At 52.1% G+C, this 16516-nt stretch overlaps 1 protein-coding gene across 1 annotated transcript in view; it reads right to left on the bottom strand.

The window, feature by feature from the left end:
* Positions 1 to 8172, bottom strand: part of LOC131561698 (hydrocephalus-inducing protein homolog) — a 30590-nt gene extending 22418 nt beyond the window's left edge. The window contains exons 1-6 of the mRNA XM_058811070.1: positions 8143 to 8172; positions 6217 to 6351; positions 4778 to 4977; positions 2011 to 2137; positions 1161 to 1182; positions 543 to 747 (exon numbers count right to left, since the gene is read on the bottom strand). Coding sequence (XP_058667053.1) covers positions 543 to 747; positions 1161 to 1182; positions 2011 to 2137; positions 4778 to 4977; positions 6217 to 6351; positions 8143 to 8172 — 719 coding nt within the window. The remainder of the gene's footprint in view (positions 1 to 542; positions 748 to 1160; positions 1183 to 2010; positions 2138 to 4777; positions 4978 to 6216; positions 6352 to 8142) is intronic.
* Positions 8173 to 16516: the final 8344 nt, after the last annotated feature.

Here is a 16516-nt window from a genome sequence, read left to right as displayed (position 1 = left end):
CTTTCCATGAGCCAGAGCTTTTTGGATCCCATCCCAGTGCATGGCACTAGAATGTCCTGAGAGGGAAAGGATCCTGCACTATCTTCTCTCACAAAAAATCCTCTCTGCTCTGAGAGCACAAAACCTCTCTGACAGCAGCACAGGGACACACTACCAGCCCGCATGGGCAAGGAGATTTTGAAGGAACTAAAGGGAAAAAAGAGGCTGTATCACCTTTGGAAAGAGGGACTGGCAACTCAGGAAATGCTTAAGGATGTTGCCAGGTCATGTAGAAAGAAGAGAAGAGAGACAAGAGCCCAATTAGAACCTGAGGAAATCCAGTCATCCCAATCAACCTTTCCTTCCCAAAATGCCATCCCTGGTTGGAGTATAAATGACCTGGAATGCTGAGTGCTGAGCTCCTGAAGCCCAGGGACACACACCCCAGTGCCGGGCATGGTTCACTTGGCCTAAACCATTCAAAAGCACCAACATCCCCTGAGGCCACACGTTAGTTTCAGTCTTGGGCCTGTATCTCACTGAAATGCATCTTTCAAACCAACCTCCTCTTCGCTTCATTCTCTTCTTCCTCAGTAGCAAAAGCCTTCCACTGGAAGTGGGCTGTGATGTTACTCCTGTTTTCAATGAACAGGGTTCTGTGGCTTGACATGCTGGTGAAAGTCTTGTCAAGCTCCACGGAATTTGGGCTCAGCCCAATGTTGACATCTACAGCTTCTCCCTGGAGCTTTGTGTGGATTCTTTCTTCACCTGGAACAAAGCAAAGGGGAGTCTTTGCTCAGCTCACTGGCTGATGGAAGCACAAGGGACAGAGCAAAGCACAGGGCACAGAAGAAAGTGTCCCAGTTTTGCGCTGAAGGAGCACTTCTGTGGACCACCCCATTGATCACATCCTTCAGCTCTGTGTGTACAGCGTGAGGATGTCCTGGGCACCTCCTAAAACACCTTATTTCTGAGGGTGTTTGTAGAGATTTGGCCCCAAGGGGACAGGATGGACAGGGAGATTGGTCCATGTGCTCCGGTGACCCACTCAGATCACCAGGATTTCTGCATCCAAGTCCTTCAGGTGACAGGGCTGAGGAGCCCTGCTCAGTCCTGCCTTGCCCAGGCTCTCCCTGGGCATCCCAGGAGACTCCTGATCCCTTGGATCCCTTCTTGCTGACCAGCAAATATGCCTGGGGGCAGCTGGGCAGCAAAAGGAGGCCCAGAGGAACAAGTGAAGTGACAGCCCACAGCAGGAGGGGACACAGGTGAGGAAACACAACCAGCCTGGCTCTGCAATGTGACAAACCACTACAGAATGAGCACCGTGAAAATCATCTCCTTGTCCAAACCCACAGCCACATCAGTCTTTAAATATTTTATACTGTTCTGATCTGAAAAACCAAGCTGGAGCATTGCAAATCAAAGAAGAAAGGGACAAAGGAAAGATCAGTGAGTACAGAGCAGTTTCTACATTAAGACTGAATGGGATCCCTCAGTCTAGAAATCAAATGGGAGATAGATGTGAGAGGTTTGCAACAGCTTCAACAGCCTGGGAAATGGGGACAGGGAAAAAATTGTTTTGATTTGTCACAAAAAAGGAACTTAAAGGCCTGAAAATGTTGTTAGACAGAAACTACATCTATGTGTAAGGGCCACACAGAAAAAGGGCCTGTGACAAGCCAATGGAGAAGCAGCATATGGGACAGAGGTGTGCAAGAAATCCATTGCATTGGAGACAGTCTGATGGAGACCTCACCTACAGCACTGCCCAGGAATCAAATAAAACTTCACCCAGGCATAGCCACATGGTAGTGGAGAATCAGAGTTCCTCCTTCCTCCACTCAGCAAGTCCCAGCAAAACAGCAGTCAAAAATCTTTGCCTTTCTCAAGCCCCTAAACACCAAGGAGTTCTCAGTTTGCTTTGGGGTAAGGCTGAACAGGGGAGGCACCTCTGGAGGCAATGCAGGGGATGGACAGCAGGGAGCCATGTGCAGAACTGTCCTGTGCCCTGCAGGGCCCAGCACTCACCTGAGCTGCAGCACACGGCCAGGGAGCCGCAATGGGCACCGCTCTGGCCAGCGGGTGAAATGCCACTGTCACCTGCACGGTGTCACCAGCGCCCAGAGCTCCTGTGGCCGGCACCACGGAGAAAGGACTGCAACACAGAGAGAGGGGTCAGGCCTGGGGACGCCTGGCCATGAGATTCCTGCTGCACTGCAGCTCCCTGCAGCTCCCTTGGCCAAGCAGGGAGCAAACCAAGCACAGGCAGCACAAGAGACAGAACAGACAGGATCACAAACAGCCACTGAGCCACTGCTGACAAGATCCAGCCCTCACAAGACCCTGGGGGTAACAGGGCCTCAGCTCCCCATTCTCTGCATCCAGCTCTCTGCAATGAGCCTCAAGGCTCCCACTGCCAGCAATCCCATCAGAGAATGGTTTGTGAAAAGCACAGAGAGGGTTCAGAGCTATTTGCATGCACAACTTGACACTGACTGCCTCAGGAATTTCTCTTTTCCTGCTGCCTACAAATCCCATCTCAAGAGATGCAAATGGTAGGGCACTCCCTGTCCTGGGAGATTACAGCCTAGGAATCAGACAGGGAGAAGGAACTTTTCCCTGAAGACCAAGGAATAGTTCCTGTTGAATTTGCAGTGTGCTTCTTTGGTTTATTTTACCTTGAAATCATCGTGATTTAGCCTAAAAAGGGCAACTTTTAAAGGCATTTCAATGAAAGCTGCTCTAAGAAGAGGAGTAATCAAAACTCTGAAAGAGTGCAAATGCAGACTAGAGCAATACAGTGACATGGAAACCCAAAAGGACGATGCCATTTACAGTCTGAAGGGTCCAATCCCAGCTAAATGAAGCACCATGAGCAGGAGCACATCAAGGAAGCAGAACCGGAGGTTTCTGTGTGTTTGCCAGCAATGCAGTCTGGGACTCTGGGCTGTCATGCAGGCTGGTAACTGTTTGCTTGGCCCAGCAGAGAAACTCTGTGCAATGTGTTGGAAATAATGATGCAGATGCGTTGGTGCACTTTGGATTTAACAGGAGCAATCAGGATTTAGTCACCAGGTAAACAGCTCTTGCCTGACAAACACAAGACTCTGTGCTTTGATGCTCAGGGACAGCTCAGGGGAAATGTGCTTCTGCCCAGCAGCTGCTGGGCTTTGTGCCCTTCTACAGCCCCAGTGAGGAAACAAAAGTTCCTGGCCTTGGTGCTTTGTTGCTGGTCAATCTGTCACTTCAAATGTGTTCTGGGGACTTTGCTGATGAATGCATCACACACAAAAACAAAGAGAACATTTGGCAAGCTGAACTTTGTTCATGTCAGTAGTAACAGCTGATGAACTCGCTTCAGGTTCTGCTCATTCAGGACCTCTTGCTGTAATTATGGGCTGACCTGTTCCCATTGCCACTGGTGAGGACATCACTGCTGGCTGATGGAGAAGCCTTGGGCCAGCAATGTTCATGTGCTGGACGTGAGACTTTGGAGGGAGGGGAGGAAAGACAAGGCCCCAGCAGCCCCAGAGCCAGATCAGTGCTCGTGCTCCTGCATCTGCCCCGGGGCTGATGCCAGCACTGCTGCAGCTCTGCTGGGGCTGGGGGGATCAGGGCCTGCTGGGGGCAAGGCACAGCATTCTGTTCTTAGTCTTTGGCCAGAAATTTCACCGCAATAGAGAAGCTGCCAGTTAGGGGAATCCCTGGCCAGGCTTCAGCACTGCCTTCCATTCCATTCCCTTCCCACTCCTGCCCCATCTTACATGCTCCTGCCTTCAGGTGGCAGGATGGGAATAACATTCCAGGGATGACTTCAGGGCTTGCCTGAGAAAGAAGGTGTCTTCTTCTTTTCAAATTATCAGGAGAAGAGGATCCAGCCAAGTTCAGGACTCAGCTGTCAGGACTGAAAAACTGAGTGCAAATCAGCCCCCGCATCGCCTCCATCCCTGGGCTCTACCCACCAGACTCCTCTGTCCCTGCTCTAGCAGTCATCTCTCACACACACCTGGCTCCCCAAGACCCAAAGACACAAGCTCCACAGCTAAACTTAACTCCTCTGAATTTCGGCCAACACCACTAAACTGTTCCCTGAGCCCACAGCTAGAAGAGCTGTGAAGGAGACATCCCTGACACTGTAAGAACCAAATTAAAATCGCTGTCAAGAGATGGGCCTGGAAAGCTAAATTTTGGGCTTTTCTCTGTTAATTGTCAGCTGCTCCTTAAGACACTTCTCATCCTGTTAGATCCATCCTCTCAATGAATCACTACTGCACCTGACAGGCAGAAAAGATAAGGTATGGAGGGGGTTTTAAAAGGTTGTTTTCTTCTGCTTTTATAACTAGGTCCATTGACATGTTTGTTTTCTTGTAAGGCATCTAAAGACAGTTCCATGTCTCCCAATGGCACCTTGCAACCCCCAGACACTGCTCTTGCTTTGAGCAGTGTCTTTGCTCAGATGATTTCCAGAGGTCCCCTCCAGGATCACTGCAAAGCCACGTGCCTGTGGCCTCCCAGAGAATGGCTCTCTTTGGCTGACAGTGCTGAGGAAGCATTTCTGAAGCTGCTTGTGCTCAGCAGGGTGCAAGCCAGCTCCCAACATGTTCCAGCAGCCTCCAGGAAATCTGGGACACAGAAAGCTCCAAGGCCACTGAAAGCAAGAGCAGATGCCTTCCATCCTGCTCACTTCCAGCCAGGCTGCAGGGCAGCAGATCCGGTGCTTGGTTCCTTCTGTAGCTCTTTCCCAACTCTGCTCTCACCCAAAGGTTTTTGCACAGGGACAGATGAGCTGCCTCACCTCTGCGTGCTCAGCTGGTACCGAGCTGCCCGGGCACCGACATTGCGCACCAGCAGAGTCTGCTGGGTGCTGACCTTGACTGGACACTTGGAGAAGTCCAGCTGGGCAGGGAAGTCCAGCACAGCTCGGGCACCAATGGCCCGAATTGGCACAACGATCCTTTCCCTTGCAGTGAGGCACACCAGCTCGTGGCAATAATCCTGCAGGAAAAGAAACTGGCTCAGCACAGGACATTTAGTGCCATCCCCATGGCAGAAGAAAAACCATTTCCTATACCCCTTCAAGGGCATCCATTTACCTATTGCACCCTCACATGAACACTAAGTTCTACTGCTATGTCACGTTTTAAAGGCACCTGCGCACTTTGCAAAATCCGTCTCAGTGGCATTCAGCTCTTGTGTCACTTGGGTCATACAGATAACAGCCCTAGGCCACCATCATTTTTACTCTAAACTTTAATGATGTTAAAGAATTCCTAAGCCCCTTTCTAAGCAACATGGAGCTGGGGAACACAGGACATTGCTCTTTACAGTTCTATGTTCCCACTGTCTGAGAATAGGACAAAGTGTTCAACTGACTCTGAGCAGCAAAAGGAAGAGGAGAAAACAGCTGCACCCAAAGACATCCTGCACCTCTGGCCTGCACCCAGCACTGAGATCAGACTTGCCAGGGCCTCAGCACTGCTGTTCAAAGCTCCCCGCAAAAGCACCTTTGGCACGGAATGGGTGCCAGCTGACAGAGCAAGCACAGGGACAGGCATGAAGACAGAGCCCCAGCAGTGTCACTGCCACGGGCTCTGGGCTCACAGCTCTGCCTGCAGCTTGTACCTGCCCTACACCAGCTCCTTCAGGCAGGTGTCCAAGTGCCCTGCAGCTCAGCAACCTCCTGCTGACCAAGGGCACCCAGGGCCCAGTGTGCCTGTGCCAGGCCGGGCTCACGGGCACAGCACATCCTCTGCCCTGGCCCTGCAGCTGTGCCATGCTCACTTGTGCTCTGGGACAGCACAGCTGACAGGCTGCACAACAGAGGGGGTGAAAAAGCACCGGCTGTGCTCCAGCCCAGGGGCAGGCAGGGAAGCTGTTGGCAGTCCAGGAAGGAGGAAAGCTCTCTGACCTCTTTGTTCCTCTGGTGTTTTCCATCAGAATGAAACCCATTCCACTGGACCTAGAGATGGCCCAACATCTATCAAGAGCCCTCTGTCATTTTCATCCTGTTTCCCGTGCATCTTCCCTTGGCAATGCTCAGCAGTGTGCAGGGAGGGCAAGCAGAGCCTGTCAGGCCTGGCTGCAGTGCCTGCCAGCAGTGCCAAGGTGTGACTGGCTGCAGGCTGCCTGCCCACGCCTGGAGCCCAGCTCACAGCATGCAATGGGCTGGAGCCAGAGTGCAGGGAAAACAATGGCTGTGGAGATCATTGTGTGCTTTGGCTCCTCCAGCCTCACCTTGTTCTTGCTGGGGGTGAAGCGGATGCGCACAGGGGCAGAGGCGCCCGGCGGCACGGCACGGTACGCATCGCTGGAGCTCACCAGCTGGAAGTAAGGTGAGCTCTCCATGGAGACCTTCACCACGTGAAGAAACTGCAGCAAAGACATGAAATTATGATTTTGCCACTTGTGGAAACAGGACGAGGGGAGACCTGTCCATGCCCTGCTAACATCCCTCCCCTGCCCCTTTTCCAAAGCACTTCCAGCTGAGCAGGCACAGGCACATCATTCACAAGGCTGAACTTGAATCCCTTCTCTCTGGCTCCAGCATTTTGGCCAGGGCCAGTAGGGCAGCGCCTGCTGGGAAGGAAGGGCCGAGCAGGTCAGCACCAGCAGGATGGAGACACAGCACCTGAACCAAGTCACCTGCATGTTCAACAAGGCCAAAAAACCTGCTGGCTTCTGCCTGCACACAGCCATGAAGTGGTCATGTTCCAGAGGGGGAATGTGCTACCTAAAAGCAAACCAGCCCATTTCTGTGGGGGAAGGAAGAAATTCCCTTCCAGCAGATCAGGTTTGGGTAGGGAACTTCTGGGGATACAGTCAGGCAGGCAGAGCAGCAAGACAGGAGACCAAACACTGTGGTCTTACTGGGAATAAAAGCAAACCTGAAAAGCAAAAGAAGGAATGAACACAGCAAGACAATCCCTAAAACAAGGAGATGGCAAAGAGAATTTAAATGGGCAGCAAAGCAGCAAGCAAGAATCATAAAACCATGAGAGCAACCAGCTTGCCAAAAGTGACAGAAACACAGACAGGCGGTGTCTATTGACCATGGGGCTTCAGAGGCATTTTCTGCCTGGAGAAACAGGGCCAGCACTGTCTGACAGTGTGGTTCCAGTATGAAAAGCCAATCTTGGCTCTCCAGGGCTTCCTGCTGCCTGTGCAGGCAAGCTGGGCTGCTGGGCATTCCTGCCTGCAGCCAGCAGGCCAGGTTCGGCCCTCTGGGGTACACATGCACAGCACACATGCATTTTCTAGCACAAAGATATCATCAACCCCTGAGCACCAAAATGCTCTCCAAAAGTCTAAACCAGATGATTTGGACTCCCTCCTGTCTCCTCCCACCAGCCCACTCTTGGCACAAGCCTCACTTGAGAAAATGTTTCCCTGACTGAAATTCAAATGGTCTCAAGTTTTCCTCTTTACAGTGGAACACAATTGACATTTTTAAACTTTTTCCCTCTCAGCTCTCTTGGGAAACTGCAAAACAATGCCAATTTCTTCAGGTGAAGGTGGAAACCTCCAGGAGCACATGGCTTTGGATGTGCTGTGCTTCTGCAAAGGGAAAGCAGAGCACCGTGTTGCTTCTGGAAAAGTTGAGCAGAGCTGGATGAAGCTGAGCAGGAGCCTCAAGTGGAACCTGAAGGCCTCTCACTGCTTCTGCTCCATCACTCTGATTGCAGGGCTCTTGCAGAACACGGTTCCTGCAGGGCCAATGCCATTAATGAGAAGTGATTCCAGCATAAAGTGCAGAAGGCTCAGCCCCGGAGCTTTGCCTGTGAGCTGCACAAAGGGAGCCAAACTGGCTGAGAGAGGCAGAGATTCCTACCAGGAGCCAAGATTAACCAAGGACACACAGGATGTGCTATAGACCCAAGGCAAAGCATGAGAGCAGGTAAGAACTGTACAGCCCTCAACATTCCTGTCAATCCAGAGCTTTCAAGAGAAGGAAACTCCTTTGGGATAGACACCATCAACGCCTGGCCAAAATCTGGGGACAATTCCCAGCACAGGAAGATTTCCACCATCTTGCAGAAGAAGGTGCTGAGACATTTTCTTCTGCATGTGCTGCAGCAGATAACTTGCTTTGCTGTACACTGAGGGAATGAGAGCACTCTCCTCTTCCAGCACAGCGTTAAAGCTCTGCGTGCCAGCACTTACCTTGTCCTTATTCATGAGAGACAGCACCATTTCCGACACCTGCCGAGCGACGAAGTTCTGAAATACCAGCTCTGGTGGGGAAACCCCAAACCAGCTCTGTTTCGGGGCAGCTGACGGCAGCTGGAGAGGAGAGAGAGCAGGGAGAGCTTCAGCTGCTGTGAGGAAGGTTCATGCAGGAGAATCTTCCACTGATCCCCAGTGAAGTACAGACTCTGAGGGAGCACGTCTGCCCAGCCCACACTGGGCAAACAGTGGCTCACCCACCTCTGCTCTGAGCTCATCCACAGCTGCTGGGCCACACAGAGCAGGCTCAAGCCAAGCTGCTCTTTTGGCATGGATTTCTCCAGGTTTCTTTCTCCAGAATGCCAGGCAGCACGTTCCTAAAACACAGCCCTGTGCCCATGCGGTCACAGAGCTCTGGGGCACTGACTGAGCACTCATGGAGTAAGTAAAACCCATGAATTTACAGGAGACTCCATGGGAAAGGATTTGGGATGTCTTTTACTCTGAGACAGGGAAACCGAGGCCCACACAACTGCAAATATCTTTTTTGCTCTAGAACTTAGACTTCAGTAAGAAGAGCACAGGACCAGAGCAGGTGTGAGAGATGAGGTGACATTTGGCTGAAGCCAAAAGGTTATTAAGCAAAAGAATGGAATTTGTTGGCTCTGTGTGTTATTTGTGGTTTGCATTTGTTCAGGTTGGTTTGTTGAGTGTCACAAATAGAGGGACAGGGTTGAAGACCTGACCAAAAGGAAGGAGGACGAGCAGGGAGCGGACAGAAAAGTTGGTGCTCAGTAGAGAATGGAAGCTCCTGAGTACCCATCCAATGGCAAAGGGCACAGGGACCGCCCCAGCCGGGTACAAAGGGGATACAAAGATTGCCATTTTCTCAGAGGGTGTGTGTGTGCCCTTGGCTCTCAGGGAGGGAGACATCCCCAGCTCAGCTGAATCCTTACTAAGAAACACTTTTCTTTTGCTTTGATCATTTTGTTCCTTTTCATTGTATTTAAAAGTTAGTGTGTTCCAAAGAGAGGAAAAGGCAAAAATAAAAAGACAAATGAGCTGAAAATAAAAAGACAAGTAAGGTGGATGCTGAATGAGGATAAGTTTCAGTTATTTTCTCAGCAACTTGGGTAAAAGTAGAGTTGGTATCTCCTTTTTCAATGGCCTTTAAATGGGTGCTTTCCTGTCATTACTGCAACCTTATTTCATGCCATTGTAGAGGCACGTCTGGAATGACACAACAACAGCAAATGCTTCTGGAGCAGAGACATTGCTTGGAGAAAACTCTGCCCTGCTTTGTCTGCCTTCTCCAGCCACACTGCTGTCACCGCAGAGACACAAGCAGGTCTCCTCTGTGACTTCACAGCAGACACATTCCGCTCAAGGGAGTGGCTGCAGCACACTGTCCCTTAGCTGTGCCCTTTCCTGAGGTGTTCCCAAGGCCCCTCTCCAGGACAATCCTTAACCTGGATTGTGTTCCGTGTCTCTTGCTGCCAATTTCCTGCTCAACAGCCCACCTCAGTCACCTACCCGTTTGGACTGTGCTTTATACCGAGCTAGTCCTGCCAGAAAAGCAGCTTTAAACACACCTCTGAGTAGGCACTGATCCAGACAAAGCACATCCACTCCCCTCTGCCTAGGGCCAGTCCCCTGTACATCTGGCAGCCTGCAAAATCTAACACCCCGTCAGGCTCCAACACATTGTTCCAGCCCAAAGCAGTAATGCAATTTGTTGTGTTCCATCTGAAGGAATTCCTGCAGATCCTTGGCCTTCAAAGGCCAACGCTGCCACTCTGCAGGGAATCCTGTGACCCCGAGCATTTGATGGTGACCACACCAAAGCAAGAGGTGGCTCCTTCAGCAGGAGAATGGCAAAGGGCAATTTTGGGCCTCTGTGTCCCCAGCCTTCCTCCCATTGTTTTAGCAATGGCAGCTGCACTCCAGCACACCCCAGCAGCTTCAGCAGAGGGTATTTGTGTTGGCTTAGTGCAGATCAGGACTCCCAGTCCACCACTCCCAGCACCTTGCAATGACAGCAGGACCTGGACACTGAGGCATTTTGCTGGAGGCAAGCCTGTCACAAGCACACACCCTCTTCAAACTTCATGTGAAACAGAAAGGAAAAGAGCAGGAAAAGGCTACCTTTGGGCGAGTCTCACTCCTGTCTAGAAATGGGCCAATTCTGGGCAGAATACTCCCCCCAGTGCTGGCCTCCTTCTTCCTGCTGAGAAACTTCTCCCTCTGGAACTTAGAGGGAAGCAGCTGAAAGGCAAAAGTAAACCAGCTAGAGCCTCAGAGTTGTGCCTGTTCAGAAAGGCTTTTCTCGAACAAGTGGCACTGGTGAATAACTTGTGATCACAGCCACTAGGACATTCCTGGAAGCCCTGGGAGTTTCCAGCTGAAATACTTAGCATCAGTGAATTAATAATACAGAGTGGAACACACATACTCCAGCCATATGGCTCTGTCCCATTGGCTTCTCCATGACTGGATGGGACATGGTTGGGGATTTCTGCTCTTTGGGCATTTGTTTCCTCTTACGTTTCATTGGATTGAGGCAGTGACCTTTCCAGGGAATGGGGAGGAGCTCTCAGAACTGCCTGAACTCCATCCCTGCACAACGCTCAGAACTCACAGCAAGGAGATATCGCTGCTGGATGAGTCCAAGAGATGCAAGAAAGGAACGCTGTACCAAGAGTGAGGTGCACAGCAATGTCTCTAGGTTTTAGTTCTCCCTGTTGATTGTTTTCTCTGTCTGGGCTGACAGAGCCCTCCACAGAAGAAAACAGAGGCATCTCCTTGACAGAGCCTCAGCAGTGGGGCATCTTCAGCCAAGTGAGCTGCAGACAGCAAGGGACCTTTGCGGCCCTGGCTCCAGCACTGCCTGCAGGCCTGCATCTGTGCCCACACAGTGGCTGGGAGAGAGCAGCTGCTTTGGAAGCTCTTCCAGCTGGGACCAGCCGTGGCTCTCAGGGCTTTGGGCAGAGTTTGAGCTTCCCCCCACCAACACGCCCAGGTGCCCAAGGGCAGCATGGTCAGAGCAGCACCGGTGAGTGGTGCCCAGCCTGACAGAAGGAATTCCTGTGGCACAGGGAAAGGGACAGAACACATGCTCAGGCCTTCAGCTGTACATTGGTTTCACTTGGCTCTGCTGGCACAGCCAGGCAAGACACAGCTGAAGCAACCCACAGTGTTCCCTATTGCACCAGGACAGCCCCAGCAACAGCAGCACAGCACAAAGGGCTGGGCAGGGGCTCTGCAGCTTCACAGCACTGCTGGACAACAGGGGCAGGGAGAGCAGGGACACCAGGGCAGTGCCAGCCTTAACACAGCCCCAGGGGGTACTCACAGTATTAGGCTTCAGCCCTTCCCTGGACAAAAGACGAGGGGTCGGTGTCTTCTTTGGCAATCCAGACGCCATTTCCAAGGGACGGTGTCGCAGGTGAGCGACAGTGCCTCAACAAAACTGGAAGGAGCAACAATGGAACTCTGAAAATCCACAACCCAATTCATGGCAGATTCAAGGCATATTCTGGTGCTAAAAATCTTACATTACTTGAAAGTAGCTAAGTGCTTGTTTGGTGTAAGTAGCTAGTATAATTAGGCATCCAGTTGGACTTTATTTGAACTCTATGGCTACCTTGTGCAATTCAAAGTTAGATCATACTGAAACCTGGAGCTAAAAATCTGAACATTAAAAGCAGTTCGAACAGACAAAGCTGTAGCTTAAATATTACTCAAAAATTGCTAGAGTGGGCCTCCTCTTCTTTAGGCTAAAGCACCCTTGCTCTCTCAGCTGCTCCTCACAGCTGAGAGACTAATGAGAGACTGGAATGTTATGGCTAATGGCTTAAATATCATTATAAAGGACTTTCTGCCCATTGTGACAAAACTCTATAAAGAAGCTGCGAACACCCAAGCCCACCCCTCCCTGAAAATGCCTCCTGACTGGAACTTGGCACTGTGAGTTAAGCTGCCTAAGGGAACTTGAGACAAGATCAAGGTGACACTATTGTCCCATTAGCTCAGGTCTGGGGACAAGTAAACAAGGCTGAGGAGTAAAACCTATCCACAACAAAGCCAAACCCAGCAGCTGTCCTGAAAATCAGCTCTGTCTGGGTTCAGGCTGGGGAAGTCAGAGCCACAGACTCTTCTGCTGAGGCCAGGTTTGCACACAAACCTCCCAGCAAAGACCTCCACAGTGCCTCCAGACCCATTCCTGAGGCCTCGCACCAGACGACTGCAGGGCATGCAAAGTAACACAGCAAATCTGAAAATCCAGAACCCAACTCATGGCAGACTCAAAGGATATATGGGTGCTAAAAATTTTATATTATTTGAAAGTAGCAAGAGACAGTCCAACTTGCCCCACTCCTGGGAGGTACCTGGGCAAGGTATCCCCTTGCCCAAATCTGCATTAATCCATTGAAGTCTTACATTTTGCCAGACCTCACCACAGAGAAGACCAGAAGAGGATTTAATGGTAGGCCAATGGGAGCCATGGAATGGTGATATTTTCTACTAAACCTCTCTCTGTCACTCTCTTTCTCCTCCCCCCCTTGCCAACCTCCAGCCCCCTCCCACTTTTTCTTTTCTTTCTCTCTCTTTCTCCCTCACATTTACTGTTCCATAAAATCCAGACCATTGACTTTGGCATATGGTCTCCTTTGCACCTCAATACAGAGGCAACTCCCTAAAAATTTTAAAACCCAGATGATAAAAACCTACTGAAACTTGAACAGAACTCATTCACCTTTAAGCAGTTTAAGCAGTTACTATAGGAAAAAAATGTATATACTACTATCTTTAGAAAATGTTCCCACTTCTTCCTGGTCAAACCACCACAACATGTCACTGAACTGCTGCGCCAGAAGACTGGCATGATCACATCCTCTATTTCCCTTTGGCATTCTCTTTCAGAGCACAGATGAAACAAAACCAAAAAGTTCAACTTTAGTCGGTCTTTACCTTCAAGTGAAATTCAGGACTCCCTAGCAGACACCAGTGTTCTGCACGCTGCTGGGCTTTTCGCAGAGGCCAATGCTCTGCACCTTTAGCAATTCTCTACGCCGACAATTCACCCGGCGAATGGCCCGGTGCAGCCGCCTGCAGGAGCCCAGGCTGCGCACACCCAGCCAGGGCCGCGCTCTCAGGCAGCTGAGGCCGCGCCGCTGTCACAGGCGCTGAGGGCCCGGGCGCGGTTACCGGGCAACCGCGGCGCCGAGTGCGGGGCCGGGCCGGGCCGCAGGGCTTTGCCAAGGACATTGGCACTGCAGCGACTGACTGCAGTTTGGGGCTTCCCAAGAGTCTTTCTGTAACCAATGAAAGGTTAAAATGTGGTGACAAAGGCACCTATGCCAGGTCTGTACATTGCTCTTTGCAGCACTAGTATCCGACCCTGGCTGGAACAGCAGGAGGGGCTGAGGCAGCAGGGAAGGGGGCTCAGCCTGGAGAAAAGGAGGCTCAGGGGGGACCTTCTGGCTCTGCACAACTCCCTGACAGGAGGGGCCAAGCGGCTGCTGCAAGTTCAGGCAGCGCCGGAGCCGCCTGGCTCCCCCTCTCCTCCCCCGCTCCGCCTCTTCCTCCCTCCCTCCTCCTCGTCCTCCTCCGCTCCCGCAGCCCTTGCAGCCCCCGGCAGGGGCGGGGATGGAGCCGGGACAGGTCCGAACGCAGAGAGGCCTGGGGGGATGCCAGGACTGGGAGTGACTGGGCTGTACTGGGATCATCCTGGGAGCAGCTCCTGGGTGACTGAGTTCTACTGGGATCATCCTGGGATCACACTGGCAGTGAGGAGGAGCAGCGCGATGGCTCCAGCGCTGGGGCTGAGGGCGCTCCTGGGGGGCCAGGGGCGAGTGGGACCCCCGGCACGGGGACCCTGAACCGCCACTGCCAGCACCGGGACCCCCCTGCTCTCCTTAGTCTGCACAGGGACCCCCTGAATCCCCCTGTTCTGAACATCAGGTCCCGCTGCTCCCCTTTTCCCGGCCATCCCATGGCTCCCAGCCTCCAGACTTGGCGTAGGCCTGACTCTGGGACAACCTGGAACGCCTTGGTCTCCCATTCCTGCCTTTCCCAGGCACACCTTTCTGCAAAAGCAGAGACAGCCTGAACTGCCCCTTCCCGAACATCCCGGGTGTCCCCACTCTGGTCCCCCCTTTTTGGGAAACCCTGGACTCCCCTTTCCTGGGCTCAAGGAACCCCTGGAACTCCCTTCTACCTCTCCACATCCCTGCCCACCCTCCCCATTCCCATGACTCTGAGAGCCCCCTGGCACCCCCATTGCTGAGAACCCAGACCCCCCTGCATCTCTTCATCGAGCACCAACGCAACCTTTTCCCAGCCCCCCGCCTCTCCCAGCCCCCAGCCCCACCCTTTTCTCTGGCCTGGGACCAGAAGTGCAACTGACTGAAAACAAATGTGACAGAAAGAAATAATTTTGCACCTTTTATTTACTACTGAAATACAATTTCCTCCCTTTCTCACAAATCTCCTCCCAGTGTCATTCAGCAGGGCTGTCAGAAAGTCCTTAATTCTGAGTGGGTGTTCCAAGCTGCAGCCACAAGGAAACAGGGAATGGGGATTTTCCTGCTCCTGGGAAGTTTGACATCCTCAGCTGAGGAGAGGAGGAGGCACCAGAAGGAAAGGGCAGCTGGGCTTCATCTTTCCACAGGGAAGAGGGGGGGGAAATCTCTCATCCTGTCTGCAGCTGCTCCCACAGGGATGTGAGGGCTGATCCCAGAGCCCTAAGGGTCACAGTCAGGGCTGCCCTCAGGGAATGCTTGCCTGGTATTGAGGGGCAGCGTGGGAGCACCTGGATCTTGGGGCACCCAGCTGCCCCTCATGTTTGGAGGTGCCTGAGGAGGGCTGGGATGATGCCAGGGACATCCTGCAGTGACATTCCCTCTGTCCCGCTCTGGGTGAACTCAGTCCCAAACCTGACCCTGATCCTGGTCTCAGTCTCATTCCATGTTTAGACACACTCACAATTCTGTATGTAATCTCATCCCAGTGCCAGACTTGTCTAGCCCCAGACCCAATCCCAACCCCAGCCCTCAAGACAATCCCATGTCCAGCCTTAACCCCAATCCCAGCTCTAATCCGAATCTCAGCCCCAACTCCAAGCCCAGCCCCAATTCCAGCCCCTTCCTAAATCCTCAGCCCCAAACCAAATCCCAGGTTCTGCCGTTCTGGGGGTTTGCGGGTGTCTCTGTCCCTCTGACCCCGATGATGTTTGGGTGGGGTCACAGCAGGGCTGAGAGGGACAGAGACCCCCCGGCCTCCCCAGGTGTGAGAAGGTCGGAGAGCCCCCCCAGCCTCGAGCACCCTCAGCGGTGAGAGGGACACAGAGCCCCTGGTGCCCAGCCCTGCACAGGCATTGCCTGAGGCCAGAGGGATGGAGACCCCCTGAGCATCCCCTGGGCTGAGAGGGACAGAGACTGCCCTGAGCTACGCCCTCCACACAGGGGTGAGAGGGAGGGAGACCCCCCAGGCATTTCCTGGGTGAAAATGATGGAGACCCCCTGGGGAATGCCCTGGGGTGACAGGGACAGGGGCAGGGACACCCCCTGGGGAATGGCCTGGTATGAGAGGGACAGGGGCACCCCCTGGGGAACAGCCTGGGGTGACAGGGACAGGAAAAACCCCCCCAAACGCCTCCCAACCATCCTCCAGTGTGAGAGGCACAGAGACCCCTTGAGCATCCTCTGGACACTGGACAAAATAAACTTGGCAGAAATCAAACTTGACTCTGAAAAATCACTTTGAAGAATATATGATCTTCCCACAAGTAACTGGTGATGAAAGCGCAAACAAATCCCAAACATGAATAAACTGACAATCCAAGCAGTGATGTGGCAATTCCAATATTCATTGCTTCCTGCACAGCTCCAGCTCAGCTGCTGGCAGGTTCCAATAAAAGGAAAGTGGAAATTTGGCCCAATACAGATTATTAAAAGGAAGGGAAAGCTCTGTGTAGCAGTCACAAAGGTGACAGGGATAAAGAGAAAAATGATTGTCACATTTGGTAAAGCCCCCAAGCCTGGGAATTGAGGACTTATTTGGAAATTTATCTACTTAAGCTGGGCTTCTTGTGGGACTTTTAGCCACCTCGCATTCCTCACCATGGGGTGACTGAACCTTGTCAGTCTCACTGGTAACATTTGCTCTGTTTCCTCCAGAGATTTTAACAACTTTATAAGGAAAGACAGCAAATTATTTTCTTTACACTGGCCACCCATAAAACCCATTTTCCTCATAATTTCTCCCATAAAGAAATAAAACTTTTATAAGCTCCATAAGCTCCCCAGGAGGAAGGAGGGACTGTGTCCAAGTTTCCAAGAGTTCTTCCAGAAAGAACCACAACCTCGTC

Source organism: Ammospiza caudacuta, chromosome 10 (genome assembly GCF_027887145.1).
Source record: "Ammospiza caudacuta isolate bAmmCau1 chromosome 10, bAmmCau1.pri, whole genome shotgun sequence".
Taxonomy (NCBI): Eukaryota; Metazoa; Chordata; class Aves; order Passeriformes; family Passerellidae; genus Ammospiza; species Ammospiza caudacuta.
Note: the sequence above shows the minus strand (reverse complement) of the source record. Positions and strands in the feature narration are given on the sequence as shown.